This window comes from Elephas maximus, chromosome 16 (genome assembly GCF_024166365.1).
Source record: "Elephas maximus indicus isolate mEleMax1 chromosome 16, mEleMax1 primary haplotype, whole genome shotgun sequence".
In the NCBI taxonomy this organism is placed as follows: Eukaryota; Metazoa; Chordata; class Mammalia; order Proboscidea; family Elephantidae; genus Elephas; species Elephas maximus.
In genome coordinates, this window is record NC_064834.1 from 52,640,301 (window position 1) to 52,665,737 (window position 25,437).

At 55.2% G+C, this 25,437-nt stretch overlaps 3 protein-coding genes across 6 annotated transcripts; 2 read left to right on the top strand and 1 right to left on the bottom strand.

The window, feature by feature from the left end:
• Positions 1–32: 32 nt before the first annotated feature.
• TWNK (twinkle mtDNA helicase) lies at positions 33–5,532 on the top strand. 3 transcript variants are annotated; one of them, XM_049855585.1, is made up of 5 exons: positions 33–70; positions 2,332–2,572; positions 2,814–2,921; positions 3,232–3,373; positions 4,299–5,532. In XM_049855585.1, exons 2-5 carry the CDS (start codon positions 2,451–2,453, stop codon positions 4,587–4,589), a joined length of 663 nt encoding a protein of 220 aa, XP_049711542.1. In that variant the 5' UTR covers positions 33–70; positions 2,332–2,450; the 3' UTR covers positions 4,590–5,532. The 3 variants fall into 3 exon arrangements, with proteins under 3 accessions (XP_049711542.1, XP_049711540.1, XP_049711541.1); XM_049855583.1 differs by lacking the exon at positions 33–70 and adding an exon at positions 81–2,138; XM_049855584.1 differs by lacking the exons at positions 33–70; positions 2,814–2,921 and adding an exon at positions 81–2,138.
• Positions 5,533–7,530: 1,998 nt separating this feature from the next.
• Positions 7,531–19,225, top strand: LZTS2 (leucine zipper tumor suppressor 2). Of its 2 annotated transcripts, none has more exons than XM_049855459.1 (5): positions 7,531–8,005; positions 14,360–14,809; positions 15,588–16,238; positions 16,822–17,091; positions 17,856–19,225. In XM_049855459.1, exons 2-5 carry the CDS (start codon positions 14,402–14,404, stop codon positions 18,537–18,539), a joined length of 2,013 nt encoding a protein of 670 aa, XP_049711416.1. In that variant the 5' UTR covers positions 7,531–8,005; positions 14,360–14,401; the 3' UTR covers positions 18,540–19,225. The 2 variants fall into 2 exon arrangements, with proteins under 2 accessions (XP_049711416.1, XP_049711415.1); XM_049855458.1 differs by lacking the exon at positions 7,531–8,005 and adding an exon at positions 10,630–10,740.
• A 2-nt stretch (positions 19,226–19,227) lies between these two features.
• On the bottom strand, positions 19,228–23,572 carry LOC126059390 (PDZ domain-containing protein 7-like). The gene is made up of 7 exons (XM_049855096.1): positions 23,568–23,572; positions 22,661–22,888; positions 22,452–22,543; positions 22,206–22,277; positions 21,031–21,627; positions 20,605–20,705; positions 19,228–20,192 (listed from the first exon to the last, which is right to left on the bottom strand). The coding sequence occupies exons 1-7, from the start codon at positions 23,570–23,572 to the stop codon at positions 19,977–19,979; spliced, it is 1,311 nt and encodes a 436-aa protein (XP_049711053.1). The 3' UTR covers positions 19,228–19,976.
• Between the last annotated feature and the right edge of the window lie 1,865 nt (positions 23,573–25,437).

A 25,437-nucleotide genomic window follows, 5' to 3' on the forward strand; every position in this document is an offset into this window, starting at 1 on the left:
CGGGCAGGGTTTTCCTTCCGAGGTCAAGGCGAGTGGCGCGTGCGGGTGACCCACATTGCGGGCGAAAGGGGTGAGGGGAGACTTGTGACTCGGGGGCAGGGTCCGGAAGCGCGGAGGTCGTAGTAGTAAAACCGAAGGAGGACACCGGAATGGATAGGGAAGTGGGCGTTCTTTGGGGCTCAGAGATTGGCAGGGGCCTTGGAGAGGCGCTCCAGTGGTGTTGAGGGTTCCATTGAGGGCAGGGAGCAGCGAAGAGGGCTCTAGGTGGGGGTCTAGAGCAGAAGGGCTGCAAAAAGGATGTAGATGACTTTATAGGCTAATTGGTAGAGATGAGGGTGAAGAGATGATGTAAAGAGACCATATTGGTTAGGAGTGGCTATGTAGAGGGTCATAGAGGCAACAGGGTGGTGTAAAGGTACCATAGAGGTAAGGAAGCCACACAGAGGGACATAGATGTCAAAGAAGAGGCCTTGGGTGGTGCAAACGGTTAAGCACTGACTCCTTTCTGGAAAGGTTGGCCTTGAGAACCCTCCCAGAGGCGCCTCAGAAGACAGGCATGGGGGTCTCCTTCCAAAAGGTCACAGCCTTGAAAACCCTATGGAGCCGTTCTACTCTGCACACATGGGGTCTTCATGAGTCAGAATCAACTCGTGGCAAATAATAACAAACGTGGAAGGCTCTCTTAGGTGGGCATAGATGTGAAGTAGCAATGTTAGAGGGGCTGAAGAGTGCTCAGAGGGATGTTAGTGGGGGAGAAGTTTGAGGAGAGAAACAAGCCACTTCAATGAGCTCTTTAGAGTGCTGTGAGGAGGCTCTCTAGAGTCTGGCCTAGTGAAGGCACCAGAACCAGGCATCTAACGCGTTTCAAGTAGTGACTTCCTCCATTTGACTAGGAATGTGGGCCCTCCTCCAAGGTGGATACTCCCTCCGTACCCTCCTGCCCCTGCGTGGGGAATGGATGGGTTGGAGGGGCCTGCCCCGAAGCTTGGTCCCAGGACCTCCTCGCAGACGATACAGGAAGGAGGCTCTTCCAGCCTTAGATGTACCAGTGTTGCCTATAACTACAACCGAAATCCGCCAATATTTGCGGACTCATGGGATCCCCTTCCAGGATGGCCACAGCTGCCTGCGGGCACCCAGCCCCTTTGCAGGGGCCTCACACCACAAGGACCATGTTGGTGTTGCCACTTCCTTCAACCTCTTCATTGACAAGACCACAGGCCGCTTTCTCTGCATGGCCAGCCTAGCAGAGGGGAGCTGGGAAGACTTCCAAGCCAGCGTGGAGGGGCGAGGGGATGCGACTAAGGAAGGGGTCCTGCTTAGTGAGGCTCCAGAAGCTGTGAACAGTGAGGAGGTCCGGAGAATCTGGGACCGAGCGATACCTCTCTGGGAGCTGCCTGACCCACAGGAGGCCCAGCTAGCTCGTGTGATGTTTGGCCTCTCCAAGGTGACAGACGACACACTCAAGCGTTTCAGTGTGCGGTATCTGCGGCCTGCTCGCAGTCTTGTCTTTCCTTGGTTCTCCCCTGTAGGCTTGGGATTGCGAGGCTTGAAGGTAGTAGGGGCTGAAGGCCAGGGGGATCAAGTGCACTATGTGGAGACTACCATTCCCCGGCCTGGTGCCTACCACAATCTGTTTGGGTTACCACTGATTAATCGCCGAGATGTTGAAGTAGTACTGACTAGTCGTGAGCTGGACAGCCTTGCTTTGAACCAATCCATGGGGCTGCCCAGCCTTGCCCTACCAAGGGGAATAGCCTGCCTACCCCCTGCCTTACTCCCTTACCTGGAACAGTTCAGACGTATTGTGCTCTGGCTGGGGGATGACCTTCGGTCCTGGGAGGCTGCCAAGTTGTTTGCCAGAAAACTGAACCCTAAGAGATGCTCTTTGGTGCGGCCTGGGGACCAGCAGCCCCGTCCCCTGGAGGCCCTGAATCGAGGCTTAAATCTTTCTCGTATTCTGCGTTCTGCCCTGCCTGCCTGGCACAAGTCTATTGTGTCTTTCCGGCAGCTTCGGGAAGAGGTGCTAGGAGAACTGTCAAATGTGGAACAAGCAGCTGGTGTCCGCTGGAGCCGCTTTCCAGACCTCAATCGCCTCCTAAAGGGGCATCGGAAGGGTGAACTGACAGTCTTCACAGGTGACCCTTTGGGAAATTACTGTTTGGGGTAGAAGGGCAGAGGATCAGGTGACCAAAGCATGTGAATTTGGGACACTGTAGATGTTGATAAAGAGGGTTCCCCCTCTAACCTTGAAGCCCTGACCTATCTCTTGACAGTTTAAAGGGTAGGACTTTCCTCCCTCACCCAGGTCTGTGTTCAATCCTCTTGCAGGGCCAACAGGCAGTGGAAAGACGACATTCATCAGTGAGTACGCCCTGGATTTGTGTACCCAGGGGGTGAACACACTATGGGGTAGCTTTGAGATCAGCAACGTGAGACTAGCCCGGGTCATGCTGACACAGTTTGCTGTGGCACGGCTGGAAGAGCAACTGGACAAGTATGATGAGTGGGCCGACCGCTTTGAGGACCTGCCCCTCTATTTCATGACTTTCCATGGGCAACAAAGCATCAGGTAAGGTCCCCAGACCCAAACCACTCTGCTTTCCCAGACAGGTCCCAGCACTCATGACCTTTGGCTCCTTTTCCAGCTCCAGTGGGAATGCCTAGGTCTTCAAGACAGGTCAGGGGTTTTCAGAGAATGGGAGAGCAGGCAAACAGGCCCCCGAAAGTTTGCAGGATGCTGGCTCATCTGCCTGGGATTGTCTGGAGAGTGTCTGTAATGGATTCTTGAATCTCTTGCCTCTTCTTCCCAGGACTGTAATAGATACTATGCAACATGCAGTCTACGTCTATGACATTTGTCATGTGGTTATCGACAATCTGCAGTTCATGATGGGTCACGAGCAGCTGTCCACAGACAGGTGACTTTCCATTCTCGTTGAATTGGAACCCATTTGAGCACACATGTCTTCTCAGGCAGCTGGCCTCTAGGCACACACACTGTACTCTTGTTTTCTGAGATGTGTGCAGGCATACATGTGCGATTCTGGTTTTATAGAGGTATAGGGTGTGGCAGTGGGAAGCATGGACTCAAATGTGAGGGTGAATCCTTGGAAAGAAGGAGGTAGAGTTGGGTTGGTTGTTTGTGGGGAGATGTGAAAGAATAAAGAGTGTGTGTGTGTTCTTGTCCTTCTGTCTGTGTCCAGTAACCTCTTTGTTGGGCTGGGGCAGGATTGCAGCTCAAGACTACATCGTTGGGGCCTTCCGGAAGTTTGCTACAGACAATAGCTGCCATGTGACACTGGTCATTCACCCCCGTAAGGAGGATGATGACAAGGAACTGCAAACAGCATCCATTTTTGGCTCAGCCAAAGTGAGTGGCCTTTGGAGGAGCCCAAGCTTTGGGGAGTAAAGCGGGCAGATGTGACCAGGGACAGCCCTCATTCAGGCTTAAATCATTTCCTTGGCTGTCCTTCTGGGGAGGCAGGAGGCAGCTGCCTCTGGGGCCATGACATGAAGAATATATATGCTAGGAATACATGGACTGATAATAGTTGGTCCTTTGCCCTCTTTGTCTTCCTTTAGTGAGGAAACAAGATAGTAATTACAACTCAGAATGATAAAAGCTGCAATTGGCAGCACAGGTATTTGGGGAGCAAAGAGAAAAGCTCTGAGTCAGCCTAGGACATCTGAGGAGACTTCCCAGAGGAGATGTCAACAAAGGTTGGGTTGAGTTTTGACAGAAAATAGGTTAGGTAAATAAATGGGAGGGACTTCAGGGCAGCAAGACCAACCAGATCCTGAAGCTTTCAGGTGTACAATGAGTGCTTATTACATGCCAAGTCTGGGCTGGGCACAGGGAATACAGGGTGAGGAGCACAAACTATGTGCCATCATGGAACAAGGAGCTGGGGAAGAGAATAATGTGGAAGTGGAAAGATGGTGCTTCCTTTATTTAGAGTGGTCAAGAATGGTCTCGCTGGTGAAGTGTGACTTTTAGACTGGGAATGATGAGAAGAAGCTAGGGTTGAATGGGATATCCAGCTGTGGAGAAGTGTTAGAAGCAGAGGGAGCAGCATACACAAAGTCTGAAGACAGCAGGAGCTTATTATCAAGGAAATGAAAGACTCAAGTGGCCCCAGCATCATGGTCAATAGTTGAAAGAGTTGTGGTGATGGGGGAGGTACTTTTCCCTTCTCCCATTCTTGCTACTTCTCCCCGTGCCCCCAGCCTTCCGTTCTGCTTCTCTTATATGTCTTCTCATGCCCGGCTTCCTCCTTCTGCCCCCCAACTCCCAGGCAAGCCAGGAAGCAGACAACGTTCTGATCCTACAGGACAGGAAACTGGTAACTGGGCCAGGGAAACGGTATTTGCAGGTCTCCAAGAACCGCTTTGATGGAGATGTAGGTGTCTTCCCGCTCGAGTTCAACAAGAGCTCCCTCACCTTCTCCGTCCCACCAAAGAGCAAGACTCGACTCAAAAAGATCAAGGACGACAATGGACTAGTGGCCAAAAAGTCCTCTTCTGGCAAAAAGGGGACTGTGCCTCAGAACTCTGAGATGTGCCTGGACCAGATCCCCAACCCCTAGCAGCCAGACACCTGCCAGCCTTCATGGTGAGGGCAGTGCAGAGCTGGACATTGAAATGAGCCTGACAGGACAGGTTGGGGCAAAGACTCCTGGCTTCTGACCACTGACTATGGTGCTGAGCTGTGGGCCCTTCTCAGTCTGAGGGGCCTAGGCTAGGTGGTGTTCCGTAATGAGAGAATTAGCAGGTATCTGAGAACCTACTCTGTACCAGGCTTTGTTCTGGGTCCTCAGGATAGAGCAATGAGCATGACAGATGTGGTCCCCACTTCCATGGGACCTGCATTCTGGTGGGGGAGATGAGGCAAGCAATGAACAAATAAGCAGAAAACATAATTTTAGATAGTCAAAAGCGCTAAAAACACAGCAGTAATGTGATAGTGCTTGCAGGCTAGTTTAAACGGTGGGAAAAGGCATTCTGAGCAGAGAAATTTGAGCGGGGGTCTAACGGACCAGAAGGAGCAAGCCACGTGAACATCAGAAGGAAGATGAGATCCCAGTAGCCCGAGTGTTAAGTACAGAGGCCCTGAGGTGGGAATGATCAAGTTTAAGACAGCGAGGTCATGCCTCTAAACCTGGAGGGGAATGAGGGGTTCCTTGTCAAAACTCCTGCCGAGGTTTTCAGATCCAAGGGGTGATATGGTGGGTGCCAGTTCCTCTGCTCCCTACTCTATGGAGCCTGTCACGAGAGGGCATTTGCTAGAATTGGCATCCTAGGTGCTTGGCCCTGGAATATCAGGGCCCCAAAATTGGGAATCACCTCCTCCTGGATTTCTTAGCAGCAGCCACAGAAGGAAGCTGTGAGCCCAGAGTGTGTGCCCCCTGGACATAGATTCCAGGGTTTGCTGCCTCAAGTAGGCAGTGTTTCTGGAGTAGATACAGCCATGAATTTTTACAGCCTTTTCCAGTTTTACTTAAAAAAAAAAAAAATCCCACTGCCTTTGTTTCTGTGCTTTTTTTAATTTGTCCACCAGGTGTCTCCAGTCTATAACTGGACTCTCCTTTCACTCTGGGGATGGATGGGTCCCTTCACCATTTCCAGCATTTGAGCTGAGGGTTCCCAAGGGAGCTAGGTCACCGAAGGGTGTTCATTCCCCCTACCCCCCTGCCTTGCACCACCACCACCGCCTCTTCTGGGTATCCTTATCCTTAACTTCCTTGAGCTCCATGTGATTCCTGACAGCGCTGTGGATCACTGGGCCACATGCCCAGGCCCTGCCTGACCAGCTGTCCCTCTGATGTGAGCCACTCAGTGGCCTCCCTCGATGTGGGCTCTGCTCAGCATATTCTCTCTTGATGTTTCCCTTGTGTTAGTGCATACCGTGACTCCTGGGGATCCTGTTAAAAATGCAGAACTTAGGCCCTGCTCCCCACCCCCATCCTGCCACACATACATTTCTAATTCTGGAGTTTGGGGAGGGGTACAGGAGTCCTCATTTTTAACAAGCCGTGCAGGAGGTTGTAAAGTAGGCAATCCACAGACCCTGTCAGAACTAGTGTACCTAAATGATGACACTTTCCCACCTCATTTCCCCGGCTATCCTAAAGTTCCAGCTTCCCTTTAGATTTGCCTATTCGTTTTTGAAACAGTGGTGAGAACATAAGGTGTTCTGAAGATGCTGGGAGAAGCCCTTTGTAAGGGTAGGGTGAAAGCTTTCCTGCTCCCTGGAAGCAGGGCTGCCTTGTCAAGTTCTCCCTGTCGACCTAAGGGGGTGCTTCTGGGACCCTGTGGAAGGGTATGGGGTCTGGTCTGCAGAGCATGGGAACAGTGACCACAAATGTCTCCTGGGAAGACCTGGAGCAAAGCTGCTCCAAAGCTGTTCTCTGTGGGACAGAATATGGAAAAGGGTAGCTCCTCCAGGGCCTCCTTTCTTTGAGGGGGTGGGGGGGTGTCTGTCTCCCAGACTGGCTGGAGCCAGGCCTCCCTAATCCCGCAGTAATCATTCCCAGCCGCTGGCTGGTCTAGGCCTCATCCAGGATCTATAACATTGGATGTCAGCCATGCCTTCCAGACTCAGAACACCAGGTCAGTCCTGCCTATGAGGACGTGGGCTTGACATTCTGGTCTCTTAGAAGCCGGATTTGTTCTCAGGAAATCCTCAGAGGTTCCCTCCTGGGAACCTCTGAGGTTTTTGTGGGAATTGGGGATACAGGGATGGATACATACTTGCCTGTTTGTCTTGCCTCACCCTCCTAGCAGACACCCCCACGCAGCAGAAACCAGAATGATGAGGGGGAGGGGAAGATAAATACTGCTAGCCCCACCCCCTACCCAAACATCTTCCACTCCACACCTGCCTTAAACTCCCCATATCAAGATATGGCCCTAAGTAGATACAGGAGCTCCTGGAGTGTAGAAAGCAGTGGAGACCCCCGGGCCCTATTTAAGGTCCCTGGAGGCCCGCTGTCCACGTACCCAGCCAAAGTGGACATTACCTGGGATAGAACCAGCTCTGCCTCCCTCCAGCTAGATGTAAGAATCTCCCTGAGAGCTCAGAGAGAACCTGGTCAAGTGAGGTCCTGTCCTCAGATTGACACTGTGCCTCATACTTGATGAGAGGAAGGGTCTCCAGGGTGAGGGGGCAGCTTTGGCCTTCCAGCAGCTTCCCGACTACTGTGGATGGGTTTGAGAAAATAGGAAACTCACTGGAGTCTCCTACAGCTCAAGTACTCAGGCTGCAAATATGGCCCAGATACCTGCAGACACAGGCTGCTTTGGGTGCCATGGGGGGAGGAAGTCCTGGGTGCCTCCCTGCAATACAGGCCAACTTCCTGTTTGTGCATGTGGGTGGGACTTTATGAGTCTAAGGGAAGCTTGGCCATGCCCCATGGGAGCCAGAACTGGCAGGCCTCCTCACCTGGGCTGACACCTACTCCAGTCAAGAGGGTGGCGCTGGTTCTGCTTGGGCAGCCCCAAGATGAAGTGGGGGGAGGGCTGTTTTGGTGAAACCCGAGACTTCTTTGTCTGTTCCCCAGGGATTTTCCCTGTTTGGGAAGTGGGCTGGGAGTGGACCAGATTGGGCTCCCTATGGAGCAGGGAAGGTGGCCCCGTCAAGCCCTATAGCCAGCTTAGTTAGGCGGCCAGTAGCTTAGCTCTCGGTCACGTGCTGCTCGCCCCTTCCCTAGGTTGAAAGCCAAGTTCAGGAAGCTGGTGAAGTCAGAGGCCAGAGGAGCAGCCTCGGGCCACTGTCCAGCTTCTGCTGGGTACTGGGTTGGCTCTTGAGGGGGTGCCGGGCAGACCACTCCCCTCCCTGGGTCGGGGGCGCGGCCTCAGCCGCCCCGCCCCGCTTCACCAGGCCGGGCCAGGCGGGCTCCCGGAGCCCTGAGCGGGCTTGGAAGCCGGCAGATCTGCCGCGCAGAGGTTCCCCCGCTGGAGCAGGCACCGGACTGGAGCTGGAGCGCGGTGCAGGTGGTGCTGGGTGAGTGGCGGGACTGCGGAGGTGTAGGAACTCCCGCCTCCAGCACATTCCTGCTCCGGAGCGAACTTTCCCCGTCCCGGAAAGCTGAGGGCTGGGGTGAAGAGGGAGGTCCCCACTCCATGGGGGACAGGCAAGGAACTCTGCACAAGGAGGCGAGACAGAAACTTGCACTGAGGGGCTCACACGCGTGCTACAGAGACACGCACGCACGTGGGACACGAACACACGTGCATTCAGAAAAGGAGGTGCCCAGTGGGTTACCCTTGCAGTCTCAGGGACAGCGCCACCGGCCCGCGAGGACCCCCCCCCCCGGGCAGGGCACTCTCCTGTCGCGTACTTGGTAGGGGCGGGGGAGAGGGGCAGCCCGGTGAGCGCCGACGGGGGCGGACCGGGTGGGACGCATCGGGAGGTTCCAGCTTCCCCACCGCAGCCAGGTGAAGACTGAGACGTAAACAGGCGCCGAGCACGTGATTGTGCCATAGCCTTGTGGCTGTACTCCCCCGACTCCTGCCACTTGCAGGGACCCCCTCCCCAGGCCCGGGCGAGCTTACACGGTTCCACAATGGGCAGTATTCCATTCTACGCCTCGACCTTCGAGCGGTGATAAGCCCTCCCCCAGAAATGGGAGCACAACGCCCCCTAGAGCCGGGGTGGCACCGAATTGGAGACTGTTGGGCGGGGGTGGGATTAACTGGGCTCCTCGCCCTTCCTCCCCTGAACATATTCGTAGTGTTCCCATCCCTGAAGGTATGAGGGGGTACTCTCCTTGGTAGCAATGGACAGCTGCCCCCTACCGCCCGGTACTCCCATCCCAGGGAGCAGCTGCTTGAGTGTCTGTGGATCCCCTTCCTACCACCCCATCCCCTCTGACAAGACTGGGAGTTCCTCCCCCGAATGGAGGAACAGAAATCCCACCCATGCAAGAGTGGAAGCCCCCCCACCCCCGCCAGAGAGCGCATGAGTATAAACAGCCCTTCATACCGACTGGGCCTACCCCCTCTAGCAGAAAGGAGTCCAAGCTCTCCCCGAGGGTGGTGGGCAGCGGTCCTCTGTCTCCCTCTCCGCCCCCACGCCGCCCCCCTACACACATGCTGAGCCCAGCTGCTGCTTGAGCTTCTGGGCAGACTGCCGGGAAGGGGTGGAGGCACTTGGTGTCCCTGGAGGCTGGGATCAGGAAAAGGCCAGACAAGGGGGTCTCTTCTGGGGAGGGGGCCTCAGGCTGTTCTTGTGAGGCAAAGGGTCTGGGATGAGCCTGAGGGTAGCTGGGCTGTGATTCCCTTTCCAGGGAAAAAGAAAAACAACCCTTTCCATAGAGCTAAAAATAGAGCTGAGAGCCGGCCAGGGCTGTGGCCTGGAAGGGGGGATGCTCTTTCCTGGGGCGGAGCCGAGCTCTGGCAGGCCTTGGCCCTGGGGGACAGGGAGGCCGTCCTTGCCCAGGGGTGCCAGCATCAGCTGACCTGACCAGGTCATAGAGACCCTTGAGGGAAAATCTGTGTGGAGGAATATGTTTGTAAAACATAATGTGTATGTGTAAAAAGTTGTCTGTGAGCAACTGTGAATAAGACTGTCAATGTCTGAAAGATCGTTAGGAGACTAAGTGTATTTATTTAAGATTTTGACTGGATGTGAAAGACTGCAAAACAAGGCGTGTGACAGTGTGCATCTGCGTGAATTGGCCTCAAAGATATGAGAAGAAGGAACATGGGACCATGCGATGGATGAGACCGTGTGAGATTGTGGATGTGTGAGACTGAATGTGGGGAAGACCGTGTAGGTGTTAAGAAGACTGTTTGTTTGCGAGAGGCTGAGGATTTTTGTGACCCTGGGAAAGGGAGTAGAATGTTGTTTGCCGTGAGGCTGGTGTAGGTTTGGACTGTAGGTTTGGACCGGTTCACCCCAGTGATTGTTGGGGGGCCAGGGGCCGCCTCTGTCCAAGCGTCTTTGCAAAGAGTTCCGAAGGAAGCTTGAGGAGAATGGAGCCGTGCCAGGGACAGACCTAGGCTCGCGAGGAGTGGGGAGTGGGATAGGGACTCCCATGAAGGGAAGGGAGGGAATGTGTGGCTGGGTGTCTTCTCCAAACTGGACGCCAGGTGGCGCCGCCTCCGCAAATCCAAGTGTGCCGCCGGCGACCCACTGCGGGTGGGGCAGGCACCGGCCGAGCCTCGCCCCCAGACTTGTGCTGGGGTGCAGGACCCCGGCAGACCGGGAAGGGGGCATCTGACCCTAGGCCTCCCCGTATGGACTCTAAAGCTGGAGAGTGTGTCTTGGGGAGAGGCTCCGACTAGCGAAGCGGAGGGGGAGGGGCAGCCGCCGCCGCGCCGGGCCCTTTGTGCTCAAACAATGACCAGCTGCCGCCGGGCCCGGGGCCCTGGTTGAGGGGGAGAGGGTGACCCGCTGCCGCCGAGTCCTGAGCCCCCGAGCCCACAGACACTAGTCCTCGGTGGGAGAGAGCCTGGCTCCCGCCGTGCAGGTCCCGCGTGCGCCGGACACGCGTGACGTGAAGGTTCTTGCGCGTGTCCGCGCCCGGGGGCGGGGCCGCCCTCGGACCCCTCCCCGCGCCGCCCCGCCCCGCCCACTCGGGCCGACGGGGGCTGGCCCGGGCCGGGGGGCGCCGCGGAGGCGGGGCCGGGCCGGCCGGGCGGCTCCGAGTGGCCGGCGCGCGGGCTGGAGCGGGGCTGCGCGCCTGTGGAGCGCTGGGGGCGGCTCAGGGCTGAGCATGGAGCAGCGCAGCGGAGGTGAGGGGGGTCGCATCCGGGAGGCGACGTGGGGCGCCCCCACCTTCTGCACGCTGGAGGGCCAGTGGGGGGCCGGCAATCCGCAGCTGCCCAGACTTTATGGAAGGGGGGGCGCTCTTTTGGACTCTTGAGGGTGGGTCGGAGGCTCCTGGCTTCCTGTCGCGGAATGAGAACTCGTGATCCCAGACTTGATCCCGCTTCACTGCTCCCGGGAGTTTGGGTGGGGGGAGACTTTCCCCAACTCCGCAGCCCCCAAAACTGAGGTCTGTGGGAGCCTGGACCTTGGCCAAACCCCCCCCCCGGCCCTGGCTGAGCGCCCTGCCCCCCCGCCCCAGCCAGTCCCTTGCCCACTGAGCGGGGGCTTCCCGTGCCACAGAGATTTCCCAGGGAGCAGTTGGAGGGCGAGGGGTTCCCTTTTCCCACAGCCACAAACGCATTTCTCAAAATGGAGCCTCCACTTGCCCCTCCTTCTCTCTCGGCTCCAAGAGCGGGAGCCCAGGCTGGCTGGGCCTGGCTTTGCAGACGCCTGGCTCTGGCTCCCCGGGCGTCTGGCTCTCGGGGCCCAGCTTTGTTTCTGACCTCAGTTTTAGGGCCCTGGCTCACTGGGCCTGCCGGGCTTCTTGTGTGCCGGACCCTCCGGGCCTCTCCGAGTCTTTGTCTCATGTGTTTGAGGTACCCGTCTTTCTTTCTCTGAGGCCGTCTCCTCCCCTCAGTTTTCATTTTCTCTGTGCTCACTAAAGTGGAGAAATGCTCGCCCCACTTGGCCCCCTAAGAAGCCCCTTCCCACTGATATCCTCTTGCCCTGGGGTGGTCCGGCAGGAGAGGGAGGAATTGAAGGAGAGGAGGGGGTGTTCTTTCTGCCTTACTCGCCCTGGACTTGTGGGATGCTCTCACTCCGGGCTTTCCAAAGGGGCCTATGATTTCAGCCCGAACGACACTGATCCCCAGCTCCCAGCCCCTCTCCCCTTGGTCCGGTCACCTTCCTGGCCTCCAGGGTCTTTTGACTTGGGTGTGGAAGAGAGGAATGAACTTAAAGAGCACAAGCAAGAAAGATGGGGACCAGGTTAGGGAAAGGAGTGGGATAATGTGTGTCTCACCTCTCCCTGCATTCCAGAGAGGGAAGAAAACAGGCTCCCACTCACCCAGTTGGCCCTGCATGCCACTCAGGCACCCACCCACTCCCACACAGGCTCGTATTCACACACAGTCCTTTGTACACACCTTTCTGTTCACACACATCTTATTCATCCACATGTGTAGGATATACAGATGAGTTTACACGTAAGTTCATACATATTCATGTATATGTGAATGTACTGATAACATCTGTTCAAATGTAATTCTCTTATATAGTCACTCATTAAAATCAGTGGTATATACCTATATATATATATATATATATATATATATATATATATATATGGGGCAGTCCTACTCTGTCCTGTAGGGTCGCTAGGAGTCGGAATCGACTCCATGGCACTGGGTTTGGTTTTTGGTTTATACCTATGCATTCATAACTTTCACATACTTTCTAATAGTGGCATAGTGGTTAAGAGCTAAGCTGCTAACCAAAAGGTCGACAGTTTGAATCCACTAGCCACTCCTTGGAAACACTATGGGGCAGTTTTCTGTCACATGAGGTCGCTGTGAGTTGGAATTGACTCTACAGCAATGGGTTTGGTTTGGTTTCAGATTTACCCATATATACTCTTGTAAGATGTACACATGAATGCACACATTATTCATGTCTGTACATACGAGGGAAATCCTGGTGGCGTAGTGGTTAAGAGCTTTGGCTGCTAACCAAAAGGTCGGCAGTTCAAATCCACCAGGTGCTCCTTGGAAACTATGGAGCAGTTCTCTGTCCTATAGCGTCGCTATGAGCCAGAATCAACTCGGCAGTGTTTTTGTTTTTGTTTTGTTTTAATACATATGAGTATACTGACTATCCAGATGTTATATACTGTCACATACACTTATTCATGATGTTTTCTGACAGATTTTCACTCATATATACACACAGTGCTCATTTTCCTCCTCCTATGCATATAGACGGAAACCGTGGTTACACAATGGTTAAGAGCTTAACTGCTAATCAAAAGGTCAGCAGTTCAGATCCACCAGCTGCTCCTTGGAAACCCTATGGGGCAGTTCTACTCAGTCCTTCGGGGTCACTATGAATTAGAATCAACTCAATGGCAATGGGTTTGGTTTTTGTTCTTGGTCGTGCACATAGTTAAGGAGCTCTGGTGGCGTGGTGGTTAAGTGCTTGGCTGCCAACTGAAAGGTTGGTGGTTCAAATCCACCAGCCACTCCTTGAGAGAAAGATGTGGCAGTCTGCTTCTGTAAAGATTACCCACTGCCATTGAGTAGATTCCTACTTACAGCAACCCTATAGGACAGAGTAGAACTGCTCTGTAGGTTTCCGAAGCTGTAAATCTTACCAGAAGCAGACTGTAAATATTACAGCCTTGGAAACCCTATAAGGCAGTCAACTCCACGGCGACAAATTTGAGGACAAGTTATGCATATAGTCACATATACACCAGTAGATGCACACATTCCTGCTCCCACACAACCCTGTCCACTTCTTGGCCCCTGCTCTATATGATGACTTCAGCAGATGCCTAAGCTCTGGTCATCTGCCTCAGGACTGAGGAGGGAGTTCCGGGTGGAGGCTTGCTGTCCCCTCCCAGGAAGGAGTAGGGCCTGGGGAGGTGGAGCCCTTTTCTTTGGACTCCAGGGAAGTGAGATTCTGGAGCAGCTGCCAGAGGTGAGGGTGGGGCCTTTGGCTTGAAGAATTTGTTGGAGGAGGCCCTTCTATCTTCATACTCTCGGGGTTACTTTGGGAAACTCGCTAACACTGGAAGGTTTCATAGAGGTTGGCAGTGGGGCAGGGACTTTGTAGGCTTCTTTAGGCCTGATTGGGTATGGGGAGGCTAGGAGTTGTCATGGAAACAAGTGTGAGCCTGCATCCACCTCTGGGAGGCAAGAGACCCCAGAGGGCACCTGTGGGCTCCCTAAGAACTCTGGGTTTCTTGTTTGGCAGGCTCCACCCTTGCTGCCTCTCTGTCTAGGAGAAACTGAGGTCCAGCTGGGGGAGGCTGGGCACTGCCTGGCCTTGGCTGTTTGTTCTCTAATTACCATCTGAGTTGCTTATGGTGTCCCTGAGGTTGTCTTTGCCCAGACTGCCCTGTAATGAGGTTACCTGTCCCAGGGGACTAGGGACCTGTGCTGGGAGCTTGTAGGGAGGGCTTCTTCCTTGAGCCCTGGCCCCTATGTGGGGGTATGGGTTTGGGCTTGGGCCTTGACCTGGGCCTTTGCTGCTAAGGGGCCCTGCATGGAACCACCCAGGCTTCCCATCTTCCTCATCATCTCTGCTCAGTGGACTCAATCCTCACCCCTGTCCAGATAAAGTTTGCAGTGATCTGAGGCCCAGGGAGAATTGAGGTTCATGCCAATGCATTAAAGGGGAGCTTTGGTCGGGGATCAGGGCTTGTTATTGGTTGCGCCGTTTGGCCTGGGACAAGGGCTCAGGAGAGGGCTTCAGACCCTGGTATAGGGAGGGGGCTCAAGGTTAATGTAGGGAGGGACTCTGATACCATGACCCTGCTCACAGGTTGCCCCGGAGGCCCTTGGCCAGGCCTGAGCCTCTGCTACCATGGCTATTGTGCAGACTCTGCCGGTGCCACTGGAGCCCACCCCTGAGGCCGCCACTGCCCCACAAACTCCAGCCATGGGCAGCGTGAGCAGCCTCATCTCAGGCCGTCCCTGCCCAGGGGGGCCAGCTCCTCCCCGCCACCACGGCCCCCCTGGTCCCACCTTCTTCCGCCAGCAAGATGGTCTGCTACGGGGTGGCTATGGGGCACAGGAGCCACTATGCCCAGATGTACCCCCCAGGAAGGCTGTCCCTGGCACGAGTTTCACCTATATCAATGAGGACTTCCGGACAGAGTCACCCCCCAGCCCCAGCAGTGATGTTGAGGATGCGCGAGAGCAGCGGGCACACAATGCCCACCTCCGTGGCCCCCCGCCAAAGCTCGTCCCTGTCTCTGGAAAGCTGGAGAAGGTGAGGACCAGCCCTTCCTGTGGGGCAGGGTGGAGACAGGAGTCCCCTGGGGAAGCTGGAATTTGGAGGCCTGTTTGGAGGAAAGAGTGTGGCCTACAGATTCACCAGACTTGGGTTCTAACCCCAGCTCTGCCTCGTTGTAGCTGTATAACCTCAGGAAAGTTGCTTACCCTCTCTAAGCCTTTGTTCCAGTATCTGTAAACTGGTGATAATAGGTCAGCCTGAGTAAGGTTGTTCTAAGAATTAAACAATGTATGTAAAGTGCACAGTGTAGCGCTTCGCACACAGCATGTACTCAATAAATGTTAGCTGCTTAAATCACTGTTATTACAACTATGTGTTTGACTTTGGGCAAGGCCTTTAGCCTTGCTGAGCCTCCATTTCCTCATCTGTAATATGGGGATAGTGGTATTTTGCTTGAATGGCTGTTGTAATGATTAGAGATGAACCTTTTTAAAATTGCTTGACAAAAAGCTGACACTCAGTAGGCCCTCAGCTGATAGTAAACCAAAAACCAAACCCGTTGCTGTCGAGTTGTAGAGACCCTACAGGACAGAGTAGAACTGCCCCATTGTGTTTCCAAGGAGCAGCTGATGGATTCGAACTGTCAACCTTTTGGTTAGCAGTTGAGCTCTTAACCACTGCCCTACCAGGTGATGTTTGCAATTGCTATTAATGTGTGGGGATTGGGACCCCAGGTGGGAGGACAGGGACTATGATAAGGGCTTGGAAAGACTGGGCAGCTCATCCCCAGTGTTACATGGCTACCTCATTTCAGAACATGGAGAAAATCCTGATCCGCCCAACAGCCTTCAAGCCAGTGCTGCCCAAACCTCGAGGGGCACCATCCCTACCTAGCTTCCTGGGTCCTCGGGCCTCTGGGCTGTCTGGGAGCCAAGGGAGCCTGACACAGCTGTTTGGGGGCCCTGCCTCCTCCTCCTCCTCTTCCTCTTCCTCGGCTGCCGACAAGCCCCTGGCACTGAGTGGCTGGGCCAGCGGCTGCCCGTCCGGAACACTGTCCGACTCTGGCCGAAACTCATTGTCCAGCCTGCCCACCTACAGCACCGGGGGTGCTGAGGCGGCCACCAACTCTCCAGGTGGACACCTGCCCTCCCACGGCCCTGGGCGGGGGCCACTGTCTGGGCCAGCCCGAGGGGCCCCTGCTGGGCCCTCCCATTCAGACAGTGGTCGGTCCTCCTCCAGCAAGAGCACGGGCTCCTTGGGGGGCCGCATGGCTGGGGGCCTCTTGGGCAGCGGTCCCCGGGCCTCCCCTGACAGTAGTTCCTGTGGGGAGCGCTCCCCACCACCCCCGCCCCCTCCACCGCCTTCTGATGAGGCCCTGCTGCACTGTGTCCTGGAAGGAAAGCTCCGTGATCGCGATCGCGAGGCAGAGTTGCAGCAGCTGCGGGACAGTCTGGATGAGAGCGAGGTAACCGTGTGCCAGGTGCGGTCAGCGGTGATCGTGAGGGGTGGCGTGGCAGAGCAGCGGAGGTGCTGGGAATGAATACAAGGAGCATTTCCATGGGTGCTGGGGGGGGTTGTTGGGCAGCTGTTGTGACCCCACCCCCACCCCAGCTGTCTGACCTTACCTGTAAAGTGGTAAGGCGTTAGGTTGCATGGATTCAAATCCAGCACCACCATTCACTATCTGTTGGGCTTGACCAAGCCACTTAGCCTTACTGAGCCTCAGTTTCCTCATCTATAAATGGGGTATTTCTGGCTTCATAGGATTGTTATGAAGATTAAATAAGGCAAATGGTATAAAGTGCTTAGAATGATGCCTGGCAGCTAAGAAGTGCTGTATTAAGCGTCTGCTAATTAATAGTATTGTTGTTATTTCTATTATTATTATAAAAGGTAGTTATTATTGCCATAGTTTTTATTAATAGGATTGACCCTCCCTGAGCTCAGGCCAGGGGCCCATCAGAGCAGTCAGTGAGTGGGGTGTTGGGGCAGACAGAATCGAGGTCTGGGGAGCCGTCCAGGACCCAGGTCTGCCTTCTCACCCACAGGCGTATGAGGATCGGCAGCGGCACTGGCAGCGGGAGCGCGAGGCCCTGCGAGAGGACTCTGCGGCCCAGGCACAGCAGGCAGCACAGCGGGCACAGCGGGCCCAGCAGCTGCTACAGCTGCAGGTGTTCCAGCTGCAGCAGGAGAAGCGGCAGTTGCAGGATGACTTTGCGCAGCTGCTGCAGGAGCGCGAGCAGCTGGAACGGCGCTGTGCCACCTTCGAGCGGGAGCAGCGGGAGCTCGGGCCACGGCTGGAGGAGACCAAGTGGGAGGTGGGCCAGATTGGGAGGAATAGGGAGCAGGGGCACAAAGGTCACACACCCCCTCAGCCTGCCACCACAGAAGACCTCCCCTTCCTCCCTCTGTGTGAAGAGGACTTTCTGGGTGGAGGTCTCCTCATGGGTCTGGTCTAGCACCTAGATCCATGTCCTAGCTACCTCCTAACTGATAACAATGTAATGCTTGCTTCATACTGGGCGCTATTCTAAGCATGTTACCTGGGATGCTTCATTTAATCCTTACAACAACCCTATGAGGTGGGTGCTCTTAATAACTGCATTTTAATAGATGAAGAAACAGGCCCAGAAAGGCTAGAGTCCAAAATCACACCTAGCAAGTGGCCAAGCTGAGATTTGAACCCAGGCAGTTTGGCTCTGATCTCTGCGCTCCTAACCAGTACACTGTACCGCCTCTCAACCAGCAATGTGGTCACTGCCCTCACTTGCTCCCACCCCTGCAACTCTTGCCACCCCAGTCCTCAGGCAGGGCTAGGCAGTGCAGTGTTTGCACAGTGTGTCATGATTTAAAGACATTAGTGTTGAAGGACAAAGATCTGGATCTATTCTCTAGGTCAGCCATTTACTAGCTATATGACCTTGGACATGTTACTATACTTGCCTCAGTGTCTGCATCTGTAAAATGGGATAATGATTGAACCTCCTCGTCCCCAAATTCCCAGCATGATGCTCAGGGCCTGATCCTCAGGGAGATCCCTTCTCACCATCGTTCCTGACCACCTCCTCCTCCCCCAACCCAGGTGTGCCAGAAATCAGGCGAGATCTCTCTGCTGAAGCAGCAGCTGAAGGAGTCTCAGGCAGAGCTGGTACAGAAGGGCAGTGAGCTGGTGGCCCTGCGGGTCGCACTGCGAGAGACCCGTGCTGCACTGCGGGTCAGTGAGGGCCGGGCACGGGGCCTCCAGGAAGCAGCCCGGGCACGGGAGCTGGAGCTGGAAGCCTGTTCCCAGGAGCTACAACGACATCGCCAGGAAGCAGAGCGTCTGCGGGAGAAAGCTGGGCAGTTGGATGCTGAGGTGGCCGGACTCCGGGACCCCCCCGTGCCACCTGCCACTGCTGACCCCTTCCTCCTGGCAGAGAGTGATGAGGCCAAGGCACAGCGGGCAGCAGCTGGGGTAGGGGGCAGCCTGCGGGCCCAGGTGGAGCGGCTGCGGGCAGAGCTGCAGCAGGAGCGGCGGCGGGGCGAGGAGCAGCGGGACAACTTCGAGGGGGAGCGACAGGCCTGGCAGGCAGAGAAGGAGCAGGTGATCCGCTACCAGAAGCAGCTGCAGCACAACTACATCCAGATGTACCGGCGCAACCGGCAGCTGGAACAGGAGCTGCAGCAGCTCAGTCTGGAGCTGGAGGCCCGGGAGCTCGCTGACCTGGGGCTGGCCGAGCCAGCCCCCTGCATCTGCCTGGAGGAGATCACCGCTACTGAAATCTAGGGCCCTTGGCATCCAACCCTGCAGGGAGCTCTGCTGAAGGGTGGCAGCAACCTCCTATTCACTCAGGCCCCTACGTCCGCTGAGGGCCCCAGAGCGACTTGCCCCTGGGATCCAGGCCTCTGGGGTGCTGCCAGGAAGTTGGGGTAGCCCTGTGGCTTGGAGGAGCAAGATCAGACCCCTTGAAGGTCCCTGCATTTATTGTCACCCAGAGGCTCCTTCTCAGTCTACCTGTTTCACTCCCTAACTGCTACCAATGTCACTGTCAACTCCAGTCACCCCCAGATACTCACGAGCCAACCCCAGCCAGGAGAGCTGGAAAGAGGAGGGGACTCCCTCATCTCTGCATTCTTCCCTATCCCAAGCCAGAGAGACCCAGACGGCGCCAGCTGCTCCAGATGTGCCTGCCTCCACCCTGCCCACGTTGGGGGACAGGGCTGGGACTGGGGTTCGGTCCCCGAGTTCCAGCTCTGCAGCCTCTCTCATGGGGTGAGGGGCTGTAGTCAGACCAAAGGAAGAACTCAGAAATGTCTTGTTTATTTGTGTTTGTGACCAAGTGGCCCCTTTCAACACCCTGGTTTATGGCCTCGTTTTCACTTGTATATTTTTCACACTGTAAATTTCTTGTACAAACCCAAAGAAAAAAATTAAAATTTTTTTTTTTTGTTTTTAAAAAAAAGTGAATGTGCTGGATAAAGATTGTAGAACTTATTTGACCTTCTTTCTTCCCTTACCCCTCAAAGGTCTTATGGGAAGAGAGGCAAATCCAGTAGAAAGTCAGAGGTGCTGGTGGACTACAACATGAAGTGGTCTCATGGCTTGAGGGACTAGAAGAGGCTTCCATCCTATCCCTCAACATTGAATGGTGCTTGGGGCTGGGGGGTGGATGGCCTTATCTGAGAGTCCATGTCCCTCAGTGCTTGGGGAACCAAATGGGGACATCATGAGAAAGTGGCTCCAATCCCAAGCTTCAGACCTTGGGTTTCGGGACCCCCTTCCTGTCTTGGGAGGCTGGGGTGGGGAGGTGAGCACAGGTGACAGTCTATCCAGTAGCACCTTGTCCTTGAACACCAAGTTTATCTGAAAAAGGCAGAACCTTAGTGACAACTGAAGAGGGAGGAAAGTGTGACGATCAGAGCAATCTGTGGACCTCTGGGAGCAGGAGTCCTGAGCAGGTCAGGAGGAAAGGCCCAGGAGACCGCCAGAGTCTAGGGGTCAGGGGATGGGTCATGGGATAAGTCAGAAGAGTCTTAGTATCAAGCCTGGAGTTGAAGACCAGATGGACTGAAGGTCAGCAGGAGGAGCCTGGCAACAGGGGGTGTGGTCTGGGTCAGTGGGTGGGGTCTGGGTGTTGGTGAGAAGGGCATCAGTGAGGGGGATCTTGGCGTTGACCGGAGGTTCTGGGAGCCAGTGGAAGGGGAATGGGCTAGCATCAGGGGATCAGTGGGCAGGGGATGGGTCAGCAGGAAGGTGCTGATCAGTGAGGGCTGACGAGTCAGAGGGTAAGGGTAGTGGGTTGGAGCTGGGAACCCTGACCACAAGCTCCATGGGCTCCTGAGCCTTGTTTCGATAAGCCCGACGGATGGTGTCTACTGCTCGCTGGTGGGTCACCTGCTCCAGGCTCTCTCCATCCACTGCCACAAGCTCAAAGCCAGCCTGGTATGGGGGTGGGAGAATCACAGCCCTCCCTCCTTAGGTCACCCTCACCCCACCACCCAACCTAAGACAGCCTCCTCTCACCTCCACCACTGGGACACTCCTCCCTCATCTGGGTGGGGGCAATGGACAATGGGACTTTTGTGCCTGGAGCCATTGGGGGCAGGGTGGGGTGCAGACAATGGTCCTTTGTCCCTTGGGGCTTGGGGAAGAACAGGATGGGCCGCCCTCAGGCTCAGTCTGGCATGAGGGGACAGATTTTTCCCTAGGCCTGCTCATCTTTCACCCCTGACCCCTGCCCCCAAGCCTCCTCCCACCACCTGGTCTCAACATGTCTGGTTGGAAGATGCATTTGTCCCAGCCCACGCCCTGTTCTAGGCCTAGGGAGTGAGCTTAGGTGCTCTTCCCTCACCTGAAGGGCCCCACTGAGGAAGGCAGCTCCCCCGGGGAAAATCTTTTCTATCTTCACCATGGGCTGCACTTTGGACTCGATGCCCCCTGAAATGCTGATGCCTAGTGAGGAGAAACACTGGTAAGCATGCAGCCACACCTCAAAACCCAGAGGTCCCAGTAGAAACCCAGTACCCCATCCCCAAATCCAAGGCATCCAACTTCTCTCAAACCCCCAAATTTTGTTACTACTCCAGCTTCAACTCACTCCAAAATCCTAATCCTCCAGATCTCAAACTCTTCAAATCTAGACCCCTGGGTGTACCGCAATACCCCCCAGGGTATTTTCTTAGGCCTAGGCCCCCTAGCCACACCCCCACACCAAGCCTGTCAACCTCACCCAAACCCAAGAGACCACCTTGCCAGGCCCTCTCCCACCTGGACTCACCCAAGGACTGCTTCATCTTGGATAGGGTGACTGTCCTCAGCTCCCCACTGGGGGCCTTCGGGGCTGCCTCCTTGGCTGAGGTCCTGCCAGTTCCATTCTTGGAAGGCCCTTGACTGTCCCCTGCCTTGGCTGCCTGCCCATCCATAGGCTGTGGCAAAGGGGGCCTGGACTTCCGAGGCTTGTGGTAGCACCTGTTGGTCGTACTAGGGGTAGGGACAGGCACTGGGGACAGGGAGCGCCTACGTCCAGGGGACTTGCCTCTACCCCGGTTGCGGCTTCGACTGCGGCTGTGGGTTGGGCCCTGGCTGTGGATATGCTGAGGGTCCTCATGAGTCAGGGGCTCTGTCAGCAGCCAGTTAGGCTGCAGGGGCCGCGGAGCAACGGGAGGTGGCTGGGGATGGGGTGCACAGGTGCTTCGGCGTGGGGCAAAGGCATCTACTGGCACATCTTGGAGAGGGGGGAACCCTTTGTGGGGATGGCGGGAGGCAGAGGCACCCAGGGGGACCTTGAGGCCCCCCAGCCGCTCCCTCAGCTCCCCATCATCTTCCTTCTCGGAGAAGCCATTCACAGGCAGTAGGTAGAAGCCTCCACGGCTGTCTGGGAAAGAGAGCCAAGGTCAGGCTAACCCCTTCTAATCTCTCAGCGAGAGCAGAGCTCCCAGTCTAGACCACCCTTCCAGACCCCAGCCCTTGCCTTTGTATGTGAAGGGCCTATGAGAACCAGGCCTGGGTTTGCTCAGACCCTACAGCAGCATTTCCCGCAGTGAGGACCACTTCCCACTGGGGCAAACAATAGGTTCTATTATAATAGTATTTTAATACTTTCTATTGTATAGTTTTTTTTTTTTATTGTATAGTTACAGTTTTATTTTAATGTGTCTGAGAAGAAATATAAATAGCATGCCAAACTGGTGGTTTCTCAGAGATAACTGCATAGAACGAGACTAAATTTAAAAAATGAGTGGGTTTAAAAACAATGATTAAGTAAATCATAGTACAGGTGGTGAGCGGATGGGATACAAATGGTTCTGGCGGATGAGGACTTTCCTTCAGGGAATCTCCAAGTACCTCCCAAGCCACAACTGCCCCGTGAAGGGCAGAAATAGGAGGCCCATTGACATTTTCCAATCCCCCTAGGGTTGTGCCCCCTCCCGAGGCCCTGGAACTCCGACTGACCAGGCACAGGGGTGATGAGGTGACGCTTGGGTGGTGTGTCCTGCTGGGCTGGCCGCAAAGCAGGGGGCCTCACTGGTTGGAGAGGGGGACAGGTCAGAGGCAGGGTGCCTTTGCCAGCCTCCCTGCTGGACACAGCTGAAGGGTCTCCAGCAATCTCTGCCCCCCTTTCCACTGGGAGACCTAAGCCCCACCCCCACCTGGGGGGCAGGGCTCAGGATGCAGAAGTCCTGCTGCCCAGCTGCTGACCTGCCCTGCTCTTGAGGGCCTCAAAAGCCTCCAGCTCCACGGGCATCACCATGCTGTCGAAGCGGCCCAGGTCTGCGGGGGCCACCACACTTCTGGAAGAGGCCAAGAGGTGGTAGGTGGGTAAGGGCTTAGCTCTGAAGGTGCTGGGAAGGCTTCAGCCCTGGGGAGGGTATCAGGAGCCCCTACTTGCCCTCAAACCCCCTCCTCACCTGATGTCTCTCAGCAGCAGCAGCTTCTCCGGTCTGTCTAGAATGGCCAGCAGGGGCCTCACCAGGTCCTCCACACCACCTTCATGCACATACTGCAGACAGATGGACCATAGGTCAGATAGCAGTGGGGACTTCCAGAGCTGGGTGAGGGCAAATGCTAGGGCATGTAGGGGCCCTGGGACCCACCCATCCCTCCAAGCTTTTGGAAAGGTTCTCCCCACCCCTAGGCTGTCCACAGTGTTGTCTTATCTTAATGACTAGGTGGGAGCCTGAAATAATAATAATAGATGTGTAATAGTGAAAACAATAACAGCTTTGGGATAGGCACTGTTCTAAGCACTTTACATACAGCTTTACATTTAGCCCTAGGACCACCCTTGGAGATGACATTAATGATTCCTGGTTTACAGATTAGGAAACTGAGACTCAGAGAAAAGACTTTGCCCAAGTCCACGCAGATAAGGAAGTGTGAAGAGGGAGTGGATCTTGCTGGCTCTGGTACCCAAAAGGGTGTACAGGGAGTAGACTCTTCTCCCCATCCTCACCTCCCAGGCCAAAGGAAGGAATCTGAGCCAAACACTAGACTGTGGTCCTGGCTGTCCCAGTGTTTGTCTACACACAGACCTACAAATTAGGCTTTGTTCAGGGCTGAGATGGGGACCTAGGGGGAGGGGTGGCTCTACAGGAAGCCTCTCCAGTTAGTACCCTGGGGGGTGGAGCCCCCTCTGCCTGGCACTGCCCGGATGCCACCAGCCACTCCCCACCACCAACGCAGACGAGTTGAACTCTGGGAGCCACCATACTTGGCCAGCACACCACCCCCTGGTGGTGAGAGAGACACATACTGGTTCAGAGACACACACACACATACACAGAGCATCCACTGTGGGTCTGGACACAGACATACAGCATCGCCTGGTGGTCAGAGTGAGTCATTCACAAATATCTAGAAATACATAAAATAAAGAACTCTGTGTGTGGCCCTAAACCAAACACAAAGTAAGAGGCACTCAGGCATACACACAGGACCCTACCCTCCCTTTTGTGTGGAAAGAGATATGCCTCACTGCACAAAACCAGCTCCGCAAGTGCACACACTTCAAGTCCACAAACCTGCATTCCGCACGCGAGTGCCAGGCCCTGTCCTGGGCAGTGGTGGCATGATGAAGACCCTGTCCCAGACCCTCAGGGACTCAGTCTACTGGGAGCAAGGGGTAGGATGTGCCACGTGCCCCAGTGAATTACAAATCACTGGCAATGGGGTGGGGAGTGTCTCAGAGGAGGGTGGAGGTCAGAGTGGGCTTCATGGAGGCCATGGCATTGACACTGACTTTTGCAGGACAGGCGGAGGGAACAATATGAAAGATGGGAAGAAAGTGCTTCGAGGGTGATACAGCACAGTGAGTGGACAGAGTTTCAGCTTAGCTGTGGGGTACAGGGAGGGCCTCCACGTGTAGGACTGCTCAGGTTGTGACTACCACCTGTGAGTAGCACTCCCTAGAGTTGTGCAGTTCATAACCTGTATAACTACACAGTGCCATGGGAAGATGATGTGTCAGCTCAGGTTGGGGGGAGCGGTCAGATCAGGAGGGACTTGGATGTGAGGGTAAGGAGTTTGTACTCCATTCTGCCAAAGATAAGGGGTTTCTGTTGGGGGTAGGGGTGGTTAGGCGTGTAAAGTGATCAGAGAAGTGGTTTATAAGGATTGACCTGGAGGCTATGGAGAGATGGCTCAGAAGGGGAGAAAGGGGAGCAGACTTGGAGTTCAGGACTACGCATCCAAGTCACCAAGGGAGATTTACTACGTCCCTGAGGGCATCCAAGTCACCAAGGGAGATTTACTACGTCCCTGAGGGTGTGATCTCATGCTGTGGGTGTGGCTTGGGTCAGGTTTGGATGGTATATAAACCTCTTGCAGTGATTTGAGGGTGCAGTGAGAGGAGGTCCTAGCTTGGACAGGGTAGGAGGAGTGGAGGGCTGAGGAAGAAGATGCCGACCAAAGAGACACACACAGAGCCCCACCCAGTGGCCAGAGCTCAAAGCTGCAGACTCACGGGAGGATGATATGCAGAGCCCCATTTAGTGCTCGGAGTTGAGTATGACACCATCCCCAGTGTGCTTGGACACACACATGCATTAGCCAGACAAGTGCATGCTCACGTACAGACACAATCATACAGTCATGTCAACACAAACCCAGGTACCTCGACACCCAGTTCTACGGACATGCAAATGCACACATCTCACAAACATACAACACAGCCCCACCCTGGCCAAGGTGAGCTGGTGGGGGAATCCACAAATGATTTCCTGAAACTCCTTGCTTGCCCTTGCACGACAGACTCATGTGTGTACCGACGAATGTTCCTCCCAGGAAACCCATGACAGGAAACCCAGAGGGAGAGAGGCGGACGCTCCAATCTTCCTGGAGAGGTGGAGCCGGGGCTCCTGCAGCCTTCCCGACGTTCAGGCTGCAAGCTCTCCCTCCAATCTAATTTCCATCCCACCTTAGGGCCCTCTGGTTCTGTCTGAAGTAGAAGGGAGAGGAAAACAACAGTGTGTGTGCTGGGGAAGCCTTGAAGTGTGTATGGGGAAAAAGGATTACTAGTCGTTTGGCTAGCAGGAGCGGAGGCTTAGCATGCAGCAGGGCCAGCTGGCTGATCCAGGACCAGAAGGAGGCAGGAGGGAAAGGCTGGGGCTTAGAGGAGAGCAGAGGCAGGGGACGACAGGGACTCACTGCCCCCGATGGTCACTTCCTGGCTCTTTCTCTCCTTAGC